The following is a 19,779-nucleotide window of genomic DNA, read 5'->3' as shown; positions in this document are numbered from 1 at the left end:
TTTGTTTTTTATTATTACGACGTTACCAAAGGAAATTTCGCAGTAGAAGAATAAGTATATAGTCCGAAGGAGGTGTTTCTTCAAAGACAAGAACGCTAGCAATCTCATAAGCACATGCGTGCTCCATGCGCTACACGCGATATAACCGGCTCGCTGGCTCGGAAGGCAGGTGAAAGCCAAGCTTGTACTACACAGTGTTTTATTTCGGTTCTTATTAAATGGTTGCTCTTCATTTATGATAATATTTGGTTTGCACTCACGAACCCTGTGACGCGAAAGGGGTGCTCCGTGCGAGTAGTGTCAGTCGAGCCATAGCTAGTATCACTTTTGTACTGCACTTCCGACGTATCTTCGTTAATAATAATAATAATAATAATAATATTAATTAATTGGTTCACGTATTGGCCAATTTGCGAAAATCTGTAAAAGCGTCTCAGCAAGGCATGTTTTCCAACGCCGCCCCCACCCCCGAAAAAAAAAAAAAGGCCTCGTTCCTAGATATTTTCTTGGTCAATCTAAAAATGAAAAGGCAGCTGTGGACACTTAGGGCACATTCACACATCAGTCTCGATTGCGGACGTCACATCTGTTGATTTGGTTGCTTTCAGAGCACTCACAAAGCAGGGAGAGAGCACAAAAAATCGGCAAAACTAGACACGCGGGGAGCGACGAACAGGATAATCTTCCATCCTCTTCACTTTTTATGCATGGTGTTTAACCACTGTACCTTTTTGGTGGCTCTCCAAACGGTTTGTCAACCGTCAACAATTCTGAGTTTACGAAGAAAGGGGAAATTGGCTCTTTTCGTTTCCACAAAGAACGCGAGACTTCTCAGAACGCTGTCATGGGGTTGGAAAACAGGTCTTGCGGACACGCTTCCAAAGGAATCTGCAAAGTTTCACACGTGAGCCTCGAATTTTGGTGCTTCGCCTACTATTGTCACTTCCCATGGCACAATGCTACTTAGTACATCCGTTCCGCATCAGCGGAAGCGTTTTTGTATCGCCAAATAACCGCCAGGAGCAACGCGATCGCCGCGCGTGCACAGGAATCTAGCGGAGCGTCTGCTCCGGCGAAGCCCCATAGGGAACCAAAGCTGGAGTTTGCTCCGCGACGCCAGCGCTCGGTTTCCAGCGGAGCGGAGAGGAACTACAAAACCTACGCGCATCCGCACCCGCGCTGCGCGCGGCTGTCTGCGGAGTCTGCGCAGCCCGCTCGCTCGGGAGCGCGTGCTACAGGCAGCCGCACGTGCACGCGGAGCGGGAGAAGGAGAGTGAGGACGAGGGGGGATGGTCGTGCGTCTGTGCGCGCAAAGCCGGCGCTCTTTGCCAGTGGTGTTCCTTATTTTTGCTTTTTTCTGTGCCCCGGCTGACATAGAGGCTGGCTGGAGGCACGCTTTTTATCGGTGCTTTCGAAAGTGAGAAATTATGATTAATTGATCGCCGCGGACATTGTTTTCACAGAGCGCTTGTTGGCAGGCTCAGACAAAAAAAAAAAAGCATGAACGCGAATCCGGTACTCGAAGGCAGAGGCAAGCGACAGGTATTTTGAAGGAGTTGAGGCGGCACCTCTTGATGTCTCTTCCATGTTGTTCAGAGAATGAAGGGTCCAGCCTTCTCGTTGAGAATTGATCGCGTGTACACAGCGACGAGTGCTCCGGGCGCTGGTTGGGGAGCTCCCTTTCCATTTGTGACTGCTCACTTGAAAGGGGCCTATTCAACTCTTTGGGGACAGACGTTTTAGGCGATGCTGCCGGCGTCGTGGTGCCTGCTTTCGGCGCGTTTAGGACGCGTTCCCTACAAGGCACAAAGCATGCCGCCTTACCCTTTGGTTCCTGCTGACAGCGGTCAGGGGGAGTTCGCTGCTGTGGCGCTGCCATCCGAAATCAATAACTTATCTACCTTTAACAATGAGAGGTTTCTTAACGACCTGGATCACTGACGAGAAGCCGAGGCATGCCATTCTTTCGGCAGTTTCCTCTCTCCGTGAGACGAAGAGCGAGGAAATGCCTGACGACTTTTCATGCAGGCGGGGACATCTCTCCAAGTAAACCTTTGTCTTCTTAATTCCACGGCTACGCTGTGCAATCCGTAGTTCAGTTATCTCCTCTAGCGAATGCGCAGTTTTGAGCTCCCGAAGCAGGATCACGTATGAGGATAGGACGATTACCGCATGTGTTTTCCCTTTATAAGCGCCGAGTGATGGCATTAATGACATATATCTGTTTCTTGAGGCCGACTTGGTTCTGCGATGGCTGCTGCGGCACCGCCAGTTACAAACAGAGGTGCGAGATACGAGCAGTACGAGATACCTAAAAAAAAAAACCGACGACCATCGTTTCAACACGAGAGAAGAGAGAAAAACACTTTCACGAGTTTTGCGAAAAAGCGCGCCGTCACTTTTTCATTCCAGTTTGTTTGTTTTTTTTTCTTGCCCCCTTTGTTGGAGCGCGACGGCGGCCAGAATGCGGCCGGAGGAGGAGAGAAACAACCGAGCGCGCGCGCGCAAACACGTGCTGGAGAGCAGCGCGGAGCAGACGACAGCATGCTTTTCTATGCGGCGGGGAGCAGACGACGCGGCCGCACTGCGCGTAGGTTTTGACGGGATCTCCATGGAGGGCGCTGACGCACAGAGCGGCGCAGCGCCCCCTGGCCCAGGTTTTCTCCCCTATAGTTTCACATTTCGCCACCACGCCAGGAATGCGGCGCTGCCATCGCGTGGCGAAACTTGAGCTTGGGTTCCCTATAGTGTTCTAACTCGGCAGACGACGAACTCGCTTGACTAGGTACTTTTATGAAGTTTTCTCCCTAGAGTAGGTTTTGCCATAATGCGAACTCTAGTGATGTTGCCACGTGATGCATATCGGATTTGTTTTGCTTTGCCGCCACATTTGTAAGAAAAGCGCGCACCTTCAAAGCCATTTTAAATGCTTTGGCGTGTACTTTGTAAACGTTTTCGTTCTTCATTTGGCAGTTTAGTTTCGCCCGCGAAGGTGTCGGCGCAAATGTTACGCAAGTAGTTGTAAGCGAGCTTTGCTTCACGTAGCCGCGTAGCACGGAAATGAGTTTTTTTTCCTTGTTTTCGCTTTGAATGCGGAAGCGAGAAGCACTTGTGACCGCACTCCATTCCCTCACAAATTAGCTGACTTTACACTTTCATAGCGTGGCACTGCGTCCATGTAGCGCGCTCGGACGTAACTTGGAGCGTCACGTGTGCGCAGTTGTGACAAACTTGTTTGCTAAAATTTCCGGTCTAATTTAGCACCATGCGAGGACCGACGTGGTCCAAACCGGTCGAGTAGTTTTCTTCGTTGCGTGCTGCTAGCTTGCTCGGGTTCGTTGTCCCGTCGACCCGCAAAAGAAAATATTGAAACGGCCGCCTTCGTGTGATTAACAGTTTTCGCCAGCCGGTTTGCGCAGAAGCTTCCCCCCATTTCTTCCGCATACGTCAAACCGACACTCGATCGCCCGGATTCACGGAAAAGGCACCTGACTGGAGCAAGGTCTCAAGTTTCCTGGTTCAACACATTGAGAGCAGATCGTTGAGCAACTCCGCACTGAACATGTCGGGTGGTGGTGACGGATCGGCCCAAGCCTTGAATTGTAAGTTCAATTGCGACGTTTAATTCCCAATGAAATATATTAGCGCGGGCAGTATGATTTATTGCGTATCGCTGCTCCGCCGTCTTTAAATTCGTTGCTTCAGCTCTTGCAACAAGCAAACTCCCATCTGTTAACGCTGTCCGCACGTGATGTCGACCGCTACAGTGTATCCGTGCATTGACCTTGCTCGAACACGCCGTTAGCTGTTCAATAATGACATAAACACGGCTGCTCGCAGTCCGTTCGCACTTAATCAAAAGCGCTGTCATTTTCGTGTAATCGGGAAATTGGTCTGCTAAATTCTTATTTTTGTACAGGCTAACTGAATTAGTGCAATCTTGAATGAGCATAGAGAGCATGTCGCAGATATGCGTGTTCCGCATAGCGTCGTACCCGTTAATTTATGCTGCCATGTTACTGCGCGCACTGCTTGCAAGCTATGTAATAATTTAACCATTTACTATCCTCTCCTCTGACACTTCACGGCACCCACCACGTTCGTTAACCTCGTTTTTGAGGCTCTTGCACAAAACGAAATTAAACACAGGGCGGAGAAAGTGCTGTGTCATCCGCTGTTACTGACGTCCGCTCGTTGTTGGCGGCGAGCGATAAGGGTTATCGGCTCGCGGGTACTTTCGCGCCGCTTGATACGGAGATATCGCGCTCGCTGCAGACGCATGTCCGCCGCTTGCGTAGAGCGGTCTAGCCTCAGGCGAGACAAGTTATGCGCGGCCTTGGCTGTGAACTCGCGGCATCTTACGTGCTTCCTTCGCTAAGTCACAGCATTAATACGCGTTTGACGTTGGAGTGTAGATATTTTATTTGGGGCGTGATGATTAGCTCTCCGTGAAAAAAAAAAAAAAAAATAGTTTGCAGGAACGAGAAGTTTTTATTTGTAAATTGCATTTAAATTGCATGCAAATTGACATTAGTTTTCCCTCAAGAACCGAATCTATTTTGACTTATCTGTCGCCAACTTGAAAAGGCAATAAAAGGATTATGCTTCTGGAGAAAAACTGAAAAAAGCACAAAAGCATGCTTCTCACAATTGCACTTGGGTAGTGGTTATTGACATCTCTCCCATTGTCAGTGCGGCAGTACATCTCTTTCAGCCTAGTATTTGACTCATGAAGTGCTTATGTACAGCAGCCAAAAACATGCTTGCACATCAATATCCTCAAAAGTCAATAGGCTCAATTCATGCCTACTGTGTAATGACGTTAAGGTGATGAGACTTTCAGCTCCTGGTTATTGAAACTACTTCACATTTACTAGGAACACTCTCCTGTTAATTTGTAATCATGTTATTTCTACCAGCATATCTCACTTTTGTTTTGCTGCATGGAACTCTTAAAAAAAATTAGTAACAGAAAAATTCCTTGATTATAAACCTTTGCATCGGGCGAGGAGATTGTCGAAACACCTCTTCTCTGGACTGTTGCAAACCGGTTCTGCTGCCGCCTCCACTGTGTTGATGTCAGGCGCCCACAACAGCCCAGTGAGCAATATGGTGGCACCTAGGAGACCTTCCTTGCAAAGGTCTATAAGCACAGTTGCGTATTGGGCTCAGTCACAATAAGACATTTATGTTCTAGGAAGGGCATGCACCCAGTTGATTTCCTGATAGAGGATTGCTGATGCCAGAGAGCTGCAGACAAGCTTTCCTGCCAGATCTGTGATAAGTTAGGGACAAGATAAGGACCTAAAACAACCTAGACACATTCTGCCGATGTGCTCTTCATTTATGTTTGAAGCTGTTCGTGCACTTCAGATTTCAAGCGCTTAATGCGAAAACACCAAGATAAAACTAGTAATGCTGTAGCCATAGTGGCTGTCACAGACTGCCTCAATCTCGAAAGTTGTTCAATCTCAAAATTGCGGCAGTCTTATCTCACCCTGACGTGGTGCGAGCCCCCGATAACAGAGTCAGGCCAGGCCAGACACTTATCTCCCCGAGGAGAACGTCTCCAACCCTCTAGGACAGACAGTCTTCTTTTGGAATCGGTCAGTGCGTGCGGTCGAACCTGTGGAGTAGTCGGCACGAGTTTCCTTCTTCCCATTGTGTTCTGCTCTGTATTTCAAGTTCTTTTTGTTACTTCATTGTTTGAACGCCAGGTATGTTTCCTGCCAGGTCATTTTAAATTGGTTCCACTTCATATGTCTTGTGCAATTCAACACTCTTGCAGTCTGCGTGTGGCTCCTTAAAATATGCCGGTCATTCTAGAATGGTCCTAGTTTTCCTGGATTGTTGGATCTTTTGATGTAGGTTCGCCTGGTTTTAAGTGGCTGCCCTTAAATGTCAGGGTCATATTTGAATATTTATATTTGAGCAACATTGCTTATTAACAGAAACCCACTTGTTTTTTTGCATATTGAAAATTCTTGCCACTTTCAGTATGACTTCAGTGAATTTTCATTGCAACAAGTGTTTGCAAAACAGTCTCACTTGGACACATTAACACCTGAAGTAACGTTTCAAGTCAATTACCTTCAAGGGCCTACTATGAGCCACTCATGCTATTGCACAAGTTGTGTGACAGTGACAGCTGCCAGTTCATTCACTGATATGCTTGCTCAAGAGGCTACAGATGCCAGCAGCAGACTCCGCATTGTCGTGCATTTTTATCTCATATGCAGTGTTGTGCCATTTGCTAATGAGAGCCTTGAACTGACATTGGCGATGACTCCATCCTGTTCTCGTTTTTAGCAAAGTTCGAATGGATGAGATCTTGTGGCTCCTTTGGCGGCACCAAAAGATTGGTTTATTGAGAAGAAATTTCAGTCGAAAATCAAGCATTTCTTGTTTTTCCTTGCCATTCAGTTCTAATCCATGATGTTGACAATAAAATTGGGAGGGACTTGTAGACACGACTGCTAGCTGGATGTTCGTGGTGGCGTGGTCTACCGTTAGTCAATGCAGTTTGCTTGTGAAAATGAACTGAGGCCTGTACTTCACGTTTTGCCCCTTTGTGCCTTATAAAAGCACTATTTTTAGAGAAATCAGCCTCTTTATCACTAGGTAGTGGGAGTCGCTCAGTACAGGGCAACTTGAGTTTGTCTTCACTGTTCTTTCTTCATTGTTTGTATCAACAGATTCGGACATGGAGCCCGGGTTCATGCAGCAGCCCTTGGAAAAATGTGATGACGAACTGCACCAGCTCATCCTCAACGAGAAGCAGCGGCAGCTGCGCGGACTAGAGATGATCGCTTCTGAGAACTTCACCAGTCTTGCTGTCACCCAGTGCCTGGGCACGTGCCTCACCAACAAGTACTCGGAGGGATATCCTGGACAGAGGTGGGCTTTCCCTTTTGCTGGTTGGCTGCAGTAGCATATGCGTCCTCTGTAAGACAAGGTTGTTGTAAACATACTGTAATTTATGTCCCTATGCAAGTTCTCAGTGAGCAAGAGAAGGGCTGAGCCTATGGACAGCTGTGATCTATTGAAAAACTTATGCAATGCTTTCAAAGGTTTCGCTTAGTGTGTCACTTGCAATATTCCACTGCAACAATGGTAATGAAGAGCAGTATCCAGGCTAATGCAGTGTGAAGCCGCATTGCTTTGTCTTTCTTTAACCCTGCCTGCATAACTGCGTGCCTTCAAACGAGCCACTGTGGTCATCACAAGGCCAAGTCTTCTGATCACCTACCATTTATCTCAAGTTATGTTTCCTTTTTTTTAACTAATACAGTTTTCCTCTCTCCTTTCTGTAACCAAGTTGCCTTTTAATATGGCTATGCATCATTTTCAGTTTTCTTGATATTTTTCTCTGCTGCCACACTCAGCCTCCTTATACTCTTAAAACTCTTGAAATATTTGAAACAGTCTGGTTTATTGGTTATAGGCAATGAGTTTTTATGCGAGCAGACAAGTATTTGTTCCTTCCGAAAAGCATTGTTAAATTCAATAATCTGAATCCGCACATTCTTTAATAGCATAAGCTCAGCGGAGGCTTTTGAGAAAAAAACTAGAATTGTGTTTCTTGTTAGGTGCCTGCCTTTCTTTTTTTTTCTTTTCGGTTCCCAACCTGCAACAGCCAGGAAGGCCTTACAGTATTGTAAAGAAAAATACTCTTTCAAAATACTGTTCCGAGCAAAATCAACCAGTGATTGCTATATTCGTAGCTTCGGGACATCTCGGCCTGTTATAATCATGCTTCACTAACTGGTCAAAGCAAAAAAAAAAACAAAAAAGAGAAAGCACCCTTCTAGAGTGAAAAATTTGTCTTCATTTTCAGGTACTATGGTGGAAACGAATTCATCGACGAGATTGAGGTTCTCTGCCAAAAGCGAGCACTAGAAGCCTATCGCCTAGACCCCGAGCTGTGGGGCGTCAACGTGCAGCCGTACTCTGGGTCTCCAGCAAACTTTGCTGTCTACACTGGCGTTGTCGAACCGCACGGACGCATCATGGGCCTAGATCTGCCAGACGGAGGTCACCTGACCCACGGTTTTTTCACTGAAAAGAAGAAGATCTCGGCCACCTCCATCTTCTTTGAGTCCATGCCATACAAAGTGAACCCGCAGACGGGCCTCATCGACTATGACAAGCTGCAGCAGTCGGCCGCGCTCTTCAAGCCCAAGCTCATCATTGCTGGTGAGGAAAGATGTGTGCCGAGGGAAAAATGGCACTTAAAATGACACTCGGAACAACTGTATGCAGTTTTTCTTCATAATACAAGTTGACTGTTTGACTCATTGCGGCTACATTGGCATGCCACGCGCTCTGCATTTGAAACTGTACACTACGCTTCCCTTAGTCTCAGACAGCAAAACATTTAGTTACATGGTGTCCTCTCAGTTTAGAGATGTGCACTATGCTTTCCTTAGTCCACGACAACAAATACTCATTAATTCAGCACTCAGGGGACCAAGAAAAATGTTTGAGTTATCAAATGGCCATAAAGAACTGCAGAAAACTCTTTACATCATAATAATTTTATCTAAATATGTTTATCTATACATATGTAATTAAAGTCAAGCGACAAATTTTCCCAGCTTCAACAAGTGCTTTCTTAACGCAGTTGTTGGGAATGTCGAAGAATTGGTCCAAAAATCATAAGCACCTCCGCAGCCCTTTTTGCATTGTCATGCAGTAGCAGTGGTACCTCTTCACAAACGGCCTCCCTCGCATTTTGAGCGTGTAATAATAATAATAATTTGTTCACGGGAAAGGAAAGGCGTATCTGTCGCACTTGTTCCGTGGACTCCTGAACCGCACCATAAGGGAAGGAAGGAAGGGGGAGTGAAAGTGGAAAGAGAGAAAGAGGAGCCGTGATGGAATGCTAGGAAGCAATTTCGACCACTTGGGGATCTTTAACGTGTACCGACATCGCACAGCATATATATTTTCAAAATGCAGCATGCAGCATGCTCAAACAGCAGAAAAAGCACGAGAATGCAGGCGAGAGAAATATGCATGAACATTAGAACGACGTGATGCCATCTGAAAATAAAACTAGAAGACTAGTGATAAGCAAAGCAGTGTCTAAAAAAGCATGACTGACCAATGCATATGTCTGATGACAGCGGTGCGACGAAAGCGTGAATTTAAGACAAGTGGAGGTGAAACTATGCTGTTGGGTTAGGTTTCAGCAATAGGAGGCTTTCTATTGTCATCTGCCTGCCAAAGCATGCACACCTGATGTGCACGGGCTCCATTCTTTCATGCATTTCAAGTTCACGAAGGTTTATTCGGACGATCGCTGGCTTCGCAGGTCATGCTTCGACGCAACCTCTCATCCAAACAAGCATCATGGACTTAAGTGAGCATCGGCCAGTACTATGCTCCTAGCTCAAATTATCCAAATTCTCAAATTAATGCAGGCTGAATTAATAAGATTTTACCGCGTAGGCATTTGGAGCTTTATAGTGCCAAACTTTCCTTAATTTGGGACAATGAAAACTTGGCATGTGGCACCATCTTTATTTGAAGTTGTGCACTACACTCGAGAGTCCATTACGTTGAGATCTGTGACTGCCTGAATAATGCAGGTGTGAGCTGCTATCCCCGGCACCTGGACTACAAGCGATTCCGCGAGATCGCCGACGAGAACAACTCTCTGCTCATGGCAGACATGGCGCACGTGAGTGGCCTGGTGGCTGCCCAAGTGGCACCGAACCCATTCGAGTACTGCGACATAGTCACCACCACCACGCACAAGACCCTGCGGGGACCCCGGGCAGGGCTTATCTTCTACCGCAAGGGTTGGTACCAAGCAAAATTTATTTAGTTTATTGAACCGTATTAATTAAATTTATTAAACCAAATATATTAAACCTCTAATTAACCGAAAGAGCCCAAAAATTTATTTTGTCAAAGGCACTTCTTGTTTACCTTGCTTTTATGTGTTACCTTACTAATGTTGCCAAACTTTTTAAATGGGTAGCCAAAAATGATAGCATGATTATCTTTGTGGCCTGCTATTATAACTGGGCGATCTATAAATTAATCTCTGATCTGGATGGCGGGGGCAGAACGATGAATAAAACAATTCATCACGCATGCAACATTACCTCTGGCCGATATCAGCCTTTGTCTGAGTCTATATTCCAAGTACGGCATCGGCGCTTACAGCCTATGGACTTGTGGTATCTTCTAAGCAGTAGGGTAGGGGATATCAAAGATGGGTTGAAAGGCAGGCTTAAGGCCCTGGCCTTACTATGAGAAGTTTATTACTATTACTATGAGAAGTTTTAGTGTTTGAAATACTTTTTCTAGCCTCAATCATGTCTCTTCAGTGTAGCTCAAATTTTGTTTCACTCATGGATTAAAGAGTTGTCTTGATTAGAACAATCTAGTTTAGTCCAACGTTTGGACATGTCAGGTTAATTTGACTTGCCAGTTGTTTTCTAAAAGATGCTTTTGTGCCATCACGGTAAAGATAAAGATGAGGCCATCTTTGTTTAGTGTTGTCGAAACCCGACTAATCTGCTGATGACCTTGAAATATTTGTTAATTTCAGAATTCTATCAGACCGAACAAGCATGACATTGTACACCTTACATTGTACACCTTACATTATACACAATGGCCAGAGGCTAAAATATGGCCTCTGTCATTTGGTTGCAGTTACCGAACTTTAGTTTAGTCAGGTTCTCACTTCCCTTTTTTCATGGCTGATCATTTGCACGGTGGTTATGAGAATGGTCTCTTCACACTGGTGCAGGTGTCCGCTCTGTGTCAAAGACCGGCGTGAAAACTATGTATGACCTTGAGGAGAAGGTCAAGCAGGCTGTATTCCCAGGCCTCCAAGGTGGACCACACAACAACGTCATTGCAGGTATCCTTCTGCATTGCTTTTTTTTTTTAAATAAAATCTGTGTTTGTTTGCATTCTGTAAAAGTACACTGTCACGCTTCGTCAATATGGATGACTTAAATTAGACGCTTTTTCTTGGGACGCATATACGCCTCGTTAATATAAATACTGAGTCTCGGCAGTGAATGGAGGGAAAATGCACATAGCCCATTGGCGTCTATGCTGTTTTGTCGCGTTAATACTGATCTCTACTGCAACCGCCAGATGTTTTATTCTAAACGCAGGACGCTAGACTGACTGAGTGATTTCGTGCTTGTGGTTTCGTGCTTTGCAATGCAAGTTGTGTAGTCGATGCACTTCGCCATGTTCTGCATTGCATGAACAGCTGCGAAGAAAACTCTTTCCTTGTCACATAGAAAAGATGCAATGCATTCAGCAGCTTTCAGCACACTGAGGGTTGATATGTGGCAGCAGTTTGTGGGACGTGAACAGTTGAAGTTACATCATTTATCCATGAGATGTTGTCAGAGGTACCTTTGGCCACTAGACACCTCAAGTTTCATTACTACATTGTTTCAAAATAGTGATGACTAGGATAACAGGCTAGTAGCTCTCAAAATTATCCAGTTTTAACTTCACGGGCCATTACTATGCTCTAATCATAGCGTATATTTTAATATTTTCCTTCGGGATTTATTTTTGCAGGCAACTTTCTTTATAGATAGTTTTACGGAGGCAGAGGACACTCTTTACCCCCTTTTACTATAGATCTCTAGACATGTGACAGACTCCTTTCCTTGGTGCTCTTTCTTTCCTTTTTTCTTCCATTGCTCCCCTCCCCACGTGTAGGGTAGCCTACTGGGCATCGCGTAGTTAACCTCTCTGCCTTTCTATTCTATTCTCTCTCTCTGTCTTTGCCCGCAAATCTATGTGTCCACATTAACGAGGCATGACTCTGTACTTGTTGTAGCCATGGATCCCTCTAACAGATAGTAGCCACTTAAAACCTCGAAGAAATCGAGTTAGTGCCAGTCCTGTAGTTTGCCAGGTGAAAGTACGGACACCATTTTTTTTTCTAGTCATAATGTGTTAACTCTCGTGTACTAGGGTAGCGGCTTCCAATCTTTTTGGCTTCGGCTTTATCCTCATTGGGTCTCAGCCAATGGCTTTCAGAAGGCCCCGAAGGACCCCCGTAGCCCTTATGTCTCCTCCCACATTTGTACGAGGTGTGCAGAGGTGCACACCCTGTACAAATGTGCCAGAGTTCAGCTAATAAAAACAAACAGTGTAATGAAGAGCTGCATAACTGGTCCCAAAATAAAGTGGGCAGAGGAAGGTCGGTCTGAAGCATGGACGGATGTTGGGTACTTTTTACAGTTGAACCTCAACGTAACGAAGCTTGCAATACAACAAGCTTTTTTCGTTTCACTTTCTTGCTCCTGTTAAAATGCACATATTCTTTCCTCAATTTAACGAAGCAGTATCTCGCGGCACTGTTTTGATGCAATAGTTCTTGCAAGCACTGAAAGCAAATTTCGACGAAACTGTACCACCCGGAAGGCAAAAAAAAAAAACATTGTTGCTTGTTGCAACTCACAACAACCCACAAAAAAAGCAGCTGCTCTACTTTGGGGTGACCTGCTGCTTGGACATCTCGTTCCCACCGGTCCACGAAAGCACATGACGAGTAAAATGTTCGCTTGACTCCATTGGTGGGCGTACGCAGCGCCGCTTAGTTTTACATTCGGTGAAAGCACCCACTCTGTTGAATTCGCTGCATCAACGTGTGAAGCTTGTGGTAATCTTCAGTAACGCCGTTTATACCTCCATCCATCAATCATAATTTAGAGGTATCCTCACTTCGGGGAGAAAGTGCTTTGAGGTTGATATAAAGTGCGAAGCACTAGTGGGGAGCAGGTCGGCTTCGCAGAAGATCTAGACACTGACGCAATATTTTCAGATATGCGATTTCTGGTTAAAGTTTAACTCTGCTACTCTCATCTTTTGTTTCACTTGCTTCGTCTTCTAATATCGCCTGTAGTAGCCTCACGAATGCACCTAGGCGAAGTAAAGTGAAACAGGAGGGTTTCTGGGATGCTTGTTATCATTTACGGTACTGAAAGACAAAAAAAGCTTGATGCAACCAAGTTCGCTTCGTATCAGTTTTCTTCTGTAAAGTATAACTTAGTTATATTGAGGTTCAACTGTACTAGAGAATTTAAGTGAAATTTTATGTGCCTTCACAACATCATACTAGCCACAGTGTGGATTGCACATTGGCTCTGTTCATATTTTTGTTAGTGTGTGAATTTTGGACAAAACAGTGTATTTTGTGCGACAGTACTGTAGCTCTGTACATCACCTTCTCCCTTCTGTATGCAGTAGCCTGAAAAATAGCTTTAACTGTTCCGAGCACTTAATACCAGGGGGCTCTTTTGTATGTTTACGCCTTTTTGGTCTGCAGTCAGTGCTTTTTGAAAAACTTTTGATCCGAAGGACAAGCAGGGAAACTCAGGTGCTTTGAAATGTTTAGAAGTAGTAGTTCTTCTCCGCACGTAAAAGGAACATCGTAGTTTGTTTTTCGTGCTTTGTATCTAAGAAGGTAGTATGAAGTTAGCAGAGCTACAATAGAAGCTAGCTGTTTGCTTGCCATCTAGGTAATTATTAGTACTGCACACTGCATTACTATAACATGACAGAACAGTGGGGGCAACACGAAAAAGTCCTTTTTGAAGCCCTAATGGTCTTTCAGTCTTGTACCTTTTGAGAAACTTGTGTAGGCAATACAGCTGAAAGATGGTGTGTACTCTCCACGTGTTCACCAGGAATTGCGGCTGCCCTGAAGCAGGCGGCCACGCCTGAATTCAAGGCCTACCAAGAACAGGTTGTCAAGAATGCTAAGACTTTGGCTAGCGAACTTCAGGCCAGGGGATACTCCTGCGTGTCAGGTTTGTGGAAGCTCTTACTACATTTGTCTCGTTTCACATTGCCAGCACACTTTTTCTTTTCTTTTTGAGATCTCTGTGTTGGCCACCGCTGGTTGCCTCTAGTACATCCGGAAAACATGCCGTTTTCTTCGCATGTCTGTAAACTAGAGGTACGCGAGTGCCGAAATTTTCTAATACGAATTGAATATGAAAAAATGCCTTCGGATACTGAATCGAATATCTGATTAGTTGGAAAATTAAAAAACAGCAATGGTATTTGCAAATAAAATTAAACTAAAACTGCTGAGAAGTGTCTGCCCTACTAGAATATCCAGCGTAAATATTGTAATACGGATTCCGCATACTGACTTACCAGCATGAAATCAGGCGAAGCTGCCATATCACTGCTGAATACAATAAATTCTCGTTAATTCGGCTTTCAAGAGGCTGAAGCAAAAAAAAAAAAAAAGAAAAGAAAAGTGTCCATATTAAGTGAAAGCTCAAATTGTTGAATGGCCCCCTAAAAGAAAAGCTAGCGAAAATCGTTTGCATCGCAGTAACTTTATCTGATGAACACCTTCTTGATGTTCGTCTGAATTTGAGAGGAAACAAAAGCGTGAAGCTTTTTTTGTTTTTTTTCCGTCCTCTTCATAAAACGGCCCCGTCACATTTCGAGGGTGCTTCGCTGCGAAGCCCACGCGTTAATGCATTGCAGTGAAGTGTGCAGTGCGAGGAGACTGCGATGAACTGGAAAATTTTCAATGTGTTCGATAATTTTTTTATCAGTTTTTTGAATACGAATCGAATAGCAAGCATATTCAATTTGTATTCCCCTGCCGGTTGGCACAGTGGTTACGGCACTCGACTACTGTTTCCAAGGAAGCGGGATCGAATTCCGGCCTCGGCGGCTGCTTTTCGATGGAGGCGAAAAGCAAGGCGCCTGTGTGCTGTGCGATGTCAGTGCACGTTAAAGAACCCCAGGTGGTCGAAATTTTCAGAGTCCTCCACTACGGCATCTCTCATAGCCTGAATCGCTTTGGTACGTTAAGCCCCACAAACCAACCAGCCAATTCGTATTCAAAATTTTGTATATTTGCGCACCCCACTGTATAAACATTTCTTTAAAAAAATCCTGCACCATCCATTCTGATGGCTTTTGTTGTGTGTTGGCGATGATGTTCATCGTAATTATTTGTACTGTTTGCCATGATCGGGGACTGCAGGGATGTATGGTTAGCGTTATGGAAAACTAAACAATCAAAACCAGCACAGGACTCTCTAACAACTTTTTATTTAGCCACACAAAGAAAATATTTAAATCGTAACCTAGGACAGAATTCAAGAAAACAAAAACAATGCGATAATGGAGTTGAGTTGCAGCACGTTCCATTCTTTAATGGCTCTCGGGGGGAAAAGTTGAACTTGAAAAGGGCAAAAGGACACTAAACAGTGGTGACATACAATTTGTACAATTTTGAGAGCACAGAACAGACAAACAACAAAACCAAGGAAACTTCCCCCTGCGTCTCTCCAAAAGAGAAACTGCTGGTAATGTGCCTCCGTTGCTTTAAAGATTTGTGCGTGTTTGTCAATGCATACAACACACGCTATACTGACTTTTGCCACAGCTTAAGTAATATGAGGCTTTTTTTTTTTTTTTCCTATTTAATCATGTCTGATTTCTGCTCCGTATTATGCATGGATCCGAATAATTTCCAGCCTAACTATACAGTTCCATTGTTGCTGTTCTTCAGCGCTATCAGCATCAGGCGTCCAGCAAGAGGAGGTGCTATCTAGCAGTGGTGTTTGTCGAATTTTTTGATGGTTTCGGTTTGACCTCGTGACGCACACGCAACCGGAAGCAGGACGAGCACACCTTGTACGATGTCGCGACCACAAATGTGGCAGTCTGCATTTTGCAGGGGTCTCTCTCTCGAGCCTCTGCAGCTACGCTGACCATGCCGTACAGCCGAATCGCAGACACTTGAATAGCATTCCCAAGAAGCTTTTCAGTCGCACTTTCAAAAAATACAGGACACCAACTTCGTTTAGAGGGGCCAAGGAAGAGTTTCTACAGAAAGATGTCTCTAACAAAGGACTCTCTGCAGACGTAACACAGGACGACGACGATCACTAAAGCCCAAAAATCTGAGTACATTTCCTGGCTGCACACACTGTTAGCTTGTACGCGGTGCTAGACATGAACGGGCGCGAGCACAGGAAAAGCGCTTATGCCTCGCTGAATGCAGTGCAAGCAAAAGCTTTCAGTGAGCTTTCCTGACTCTCATTATACGCGGAAGAAAACTCCTTTTTCTGTTTTTGCTATCCCAAATGATACCTCGTATTATAGTTGGGTTTTTACAGTACATGCACAAAGTGCTCTGTAGAATATCAGCCGAGTTCAGAGTGGTGGTCTGGGGTTCGTTTTTTTTTTTTTTCTTTCTTTCTTTCTTTCTTTCTTTCTTTCTTTCTTTCTTTCTTTCTTTCTTTCTTTCTTTTTTTCTCCTCCGCTGAGTACATATGTGAGCTATAAACTGCTTTTCTTTATCTCTGACCATGCTCCCCTTCTCTGTGTGATATGAGGGGCTGTATAATCCAAGGAGTATGTGTGTCAAGCTGATAGCAGTGAACCCTGTAAAACACAGATGTTATCTTGTTGCTTAAACCTAGATGGTGACAGTTGGAATGGACTATGTTCTACTGTGAGTAAATGTGTGGCAGCTGAAATGGACTGTGTGGATAGTTGTCTACATTTCAAATGCAGACAACTATCTTGCAGTTGTACGTCAGATAAAATTACTGCGATGCAAATGGTTTTCGGCAGTTCACATCCATTCGATAACTTAAGGTTTCGGTTAAGTCGGATATTTTTTTCTGACTCCTTGAAGGCCGAATTAAGGAGAGTTTGCTGCATTCAGCAGCGACGTAAACAGCTTCATCCAGCTTCGTACAGGTCCTTGCTATAGAAAGATTGGTATGCGGAATCTCGTATAAAGCTTGCTCTTTATTTTCCAGTTGATTATAATACACTTCTGTGCAATTCTAATTTAATTTTATTTGCAAACACCCTGTGAATTCTGAAATAAATGAGACAAAATGTTTGCTATTTTTTAATTTTCAGCAGATATTAGATATTCAAAGGCATTTTTTTTTTTTTTTTTCATATTTGTATTAGAAAATTTCAATATTCACACACCCCAGTTGGAAGTCTCTCGTGATTTTCTGTTGCCTTCCCACGTGTGTTAGAACGTTTGCTCTAGATGTTGCTGGGCAGCCATGTATCCACATCCTTTTGATGCACTAGTAATCTTGAATTTTGGAAACGTGTAATAATTATTAATGTAATAATTAACCTTCATTTTCACACTCATACTTTCCCTCAATCACTGCAGGAGGCACAGACAACCACCTGGTGTGGGTTGACCTTCGACCCACGGGACTTAATGGGTCACGTGCGGAGCGGGTGCTCGAGCTCATGTCCATTGCCTGCAACAAGAACACTGTGCCAGGTGACAAGAGTGCGCTCAACCCCGGCGGCATCCGCCTGGGGACCCCTGCTCTCACCACACGGGGGTTCAAGGAGCAGGACATCGTCAAGGTGGCCGAATTCATCCACAGAGGTAAAAAGAAGGACATGCCCAACCATTTTGGCCATGGATCCACTAAAGCCATGGAAAATAGGGACACTTGTGAAAAACATTTGAGGCTTTAAAGTGAGGAAGTTGAGAGATTGCTAAATGAAGTTCCCTAGGGAGCCATTGCTGTTCATCCTGACTGTACCTGCAAAACAATTTTTTTTTCCTAACCATTGGTTTATTAAAGCCACAGTAGCCTCGGCTACTAATGTCTTCTTACCATAGGGGTTCATTTACAAAACTAGACAGAGGCTGGCGTGGCATTGGTTATGGTAGGAAACAACCATTTTTACTGTGAAACTGTAGTGACTAGAGCTTGTAGTATTACATGCAGTGAGCAAGTGAAATGGCAGTTTATTTTACGGAATGAAAAGAAAGAAAAGCCGCTTGCTGCAGTGCATTGCATACAACAAAAGAAAAGTATTGAGTTACCATAAACGTTTTTAGTTACCGTAGAAAACTCACCAAAATATTGCTCTTGGTGTCAATGCATTTTGCCTGTGAAACCTTTTATAGCTCCTAAGTCTTCAGTGAGAAAGATATCGCTTGTTACAATGCTGTTGTGAACAGAGACAAACTTCACTCTTTCCTAAGTGTTCGTTCCCTTTAACACAAAACAGTTGATTTTTACTTCGTTTCACAAAAAGCATCGTTTGATGCAGTAAAATGCAAGTAAATATGGGGAGTTTTATAGGGATTCAAAAAAACAAATTGTTTTCCTCATTACATCTACTGCCTTTTGTTTTGAACTGTTTTTCTATAACGAGATGTTAAATGTAACAACGAACTGAACTTGGTGTAGCTAAAGGGAAAACTCCTGAATGGAGTCCGAATTCATCCTTGAGGTATGCAGGCTTGAAAAAAAATGTGCATAGCTTTCCTTTGGTTTCTGAAACAAAGAGGTGTCCACATGCTTTACTATGTATGGGAGCCCTCCAACTCTCCCACCTTCCCTTATGGTGTGGTTCAGGTGTCCACAGAAACAAGTGTGACAGATACTGTGCCTTTCCATTCCTGTGAACCAGTTATTATTTTCTTTGCAGCTTGTTTTGCCTAAAGTTAATCTGAACGACTTTTACCATTAAGATTAACTTCTCTTGTATGCAAAATTTATTGTCTAGTTGGTGCATGTATGCGTCTTTCATGGAGCTAGCGCTTTGGGTGATCATGTTTTGCATTCTGTGTTAATATAGATGTGGTCATTAAAGTTGCCCTTGTGTGATGTGTTCTACGAGCTGGTGCTATGAATGACTCTAACCGGTTTTAATTTTTTTTCTCTCTCTCTCTCTCTCTCTCCTCAGGACTGAGCTTTGCCCTGGAGGTGAAGGCTAGCTCTGGGCCCACCCTGAAAGAGTACAAGGCAAAGCTCGAGACAGACCCAGTGTTTGTGGAGAGGTTAAATAAGCTCAGGGAGGAAGTGGAGCAGTTTGCACTGACTTTCTTCATGCCCGGCTACAAAGATGTCTGAAAGAAGGCAGCTTAACAATTTCCTTTTTTTTTTTTTTTTTTTTTTTTTTTTTTTTTTTTTTTTTTTTTTTTTTTTTAATTGACGAGGTCTAACATACCTGTCTCTCACTCATTCCTGTCTTGAAAGGCTCAACAAAATTTTTGTACAGTAAGGGTCTTTATTGCCACAAGGCTGCTGTTGCAGATATATCTTTGTACATATTTGCAAAACATCATTGCCAGCTCAGTACCACAGAAAAAGTTTTAATATTTTGCATCAAGTTTTTCTATTCTTGTATGGAATGATTCATTTTTAATAGTATACTGCATATCGTTACACAAGAGTGAATGTGTACATTTGTTTATGTAACATATAATCAAGAGGTATGCTGTCAAAAAATTTTAGAAAATTTTATTTCCTTTTTTTTTCTGCGCTCGTTGGCTGTTTTTTTCCAGTGATATGTTCTGGAAAGATTTTGCACTGAACTCTTTTGACATTCCTTTTCCCTGTACAATATACCAGATGTGGCAAGGCTAATCTTTTTTTGTGGAGGGACCAATATTACTGTTGATTTCTATTACACAATGAAATAAATACTTTATTTTGTGCACAGAACCTTTTCTCTTCAATTGTAGTGTGTAGCTGCATTCTTATCCTGTTTTGCAGATGTACTAAGGGTCCAGTATGATGGCTTAGTGGTCAGGGTGCTGAACTGCCAGTATCAGAGACGCAGGCTTGAACCTGGCTGCGGCAGCTTCGTTTCAGTATAGACGAAACACAAGGCGCCCATCTACTGTGTGACGTCAGTGCACGTTAAAGATCTGCGCCCATGCACTCCCACCATCCTGTCGGGGCCGCATAGTGGATGCCGTCTGGAGAGAAAGGGATGGAATTTTTGTCAGCATAGACA

General features: G+C 43.9%; 1 protein-coding gene across 3 annotated transcripts; it reads left to right on the top strand.

Moving 5' to 3' along the window:
- The first annotated feature begins 2,824 nt into the window (after positions 1-2,824).
- Shmt (serine hydroxymethyl transferase) lies at positions 2,825-19,484 on the top strand. 3 transcript variants are annotated; one of them, XM_084604588.1, is made up of 9 exons: positions 2,825-3,602; positions 6,696-6,897; positions 7,838-8,196; positions 9,594-9,806; positions 10,769-10,882; positions 13,686-13,808; positions 17,180-17,407; positions 18,724-18,927; positions 18,967-19,484. In XM_084604588.1, exons 1-8 carry the CDS (start codon positions 3,563-3,565, stop codon positions 18,888-18,890), a joined length of 1,446 nt encoding a protein of 481 aa, XP_084460714.1. In that variant the 5' UTR covers positions 2,825-3,562; the 3' UTR covers positions 18,891-18,927; positions 18,967-19,484. The 3 variants fall into 3 exon arrangements, with proteins under 3 accessions (XP_084460714.1, XP_084460713.1, XP_084460715.1); XM_084604587.1 differs by having other exon boundaries at positions 18,724-19,484; XM_084604589.1 differs by lacking the exon at positions 2,825-3,602 and adding an exon at positions 5,561-5,717 and having other exon boundaries at positions 18,724-19,484.
- The last annotated feature ends 295 nt before the right edge of the window (positions 19,485-19,779 follow it).

The sequence above is a fragment of the Amblyomma maculatum genome, chromosome 5 (genome assembly GCF_055883805.1).
Source record: "Amblyomma maculatum isolate TAMU_Amacu chromosome 5, ASM5588380v1, whole genome shotgun sequence".
NCBI lineage: Eukaryota > Metazoa > Arthropoda > Arachnida > Ixodida > Ixodidae > Amblyomma > Amblyomma maculatum.
The sequence above is the reverse complement of the archived record's forward strand: the minus strand, read 5'-3'. Positions and strand labels throughout refer to the sequence as shown.

What these genes read in the sequence shown, in the direction of transcription:
- Shmt (XM_084604588.1), top strand. Translation starts at nt 3,563, where the DNA reads ATGTCGGGTGGTGGTGACGGATCGGCCCAAGCCTTGAATT. An exon ending in ATCGGCCCAAGCCTTGAATT is followed by an intron (nt 3,603 to 6,695) that starts GTAAGTTCAATT and finishes TTGTATCAACAG; the next exon opens with ATTCGGACATGGAGCCCGGG. An exon ending in GGGATACTCCTGCGTGTCAG is followed by an intron (nt 13,809 to 17,179) that starts GTTTGTGGAAGC and finishes CAATCACTGCAG; the next exon opens with GAGGCACAGACAACCACCTG.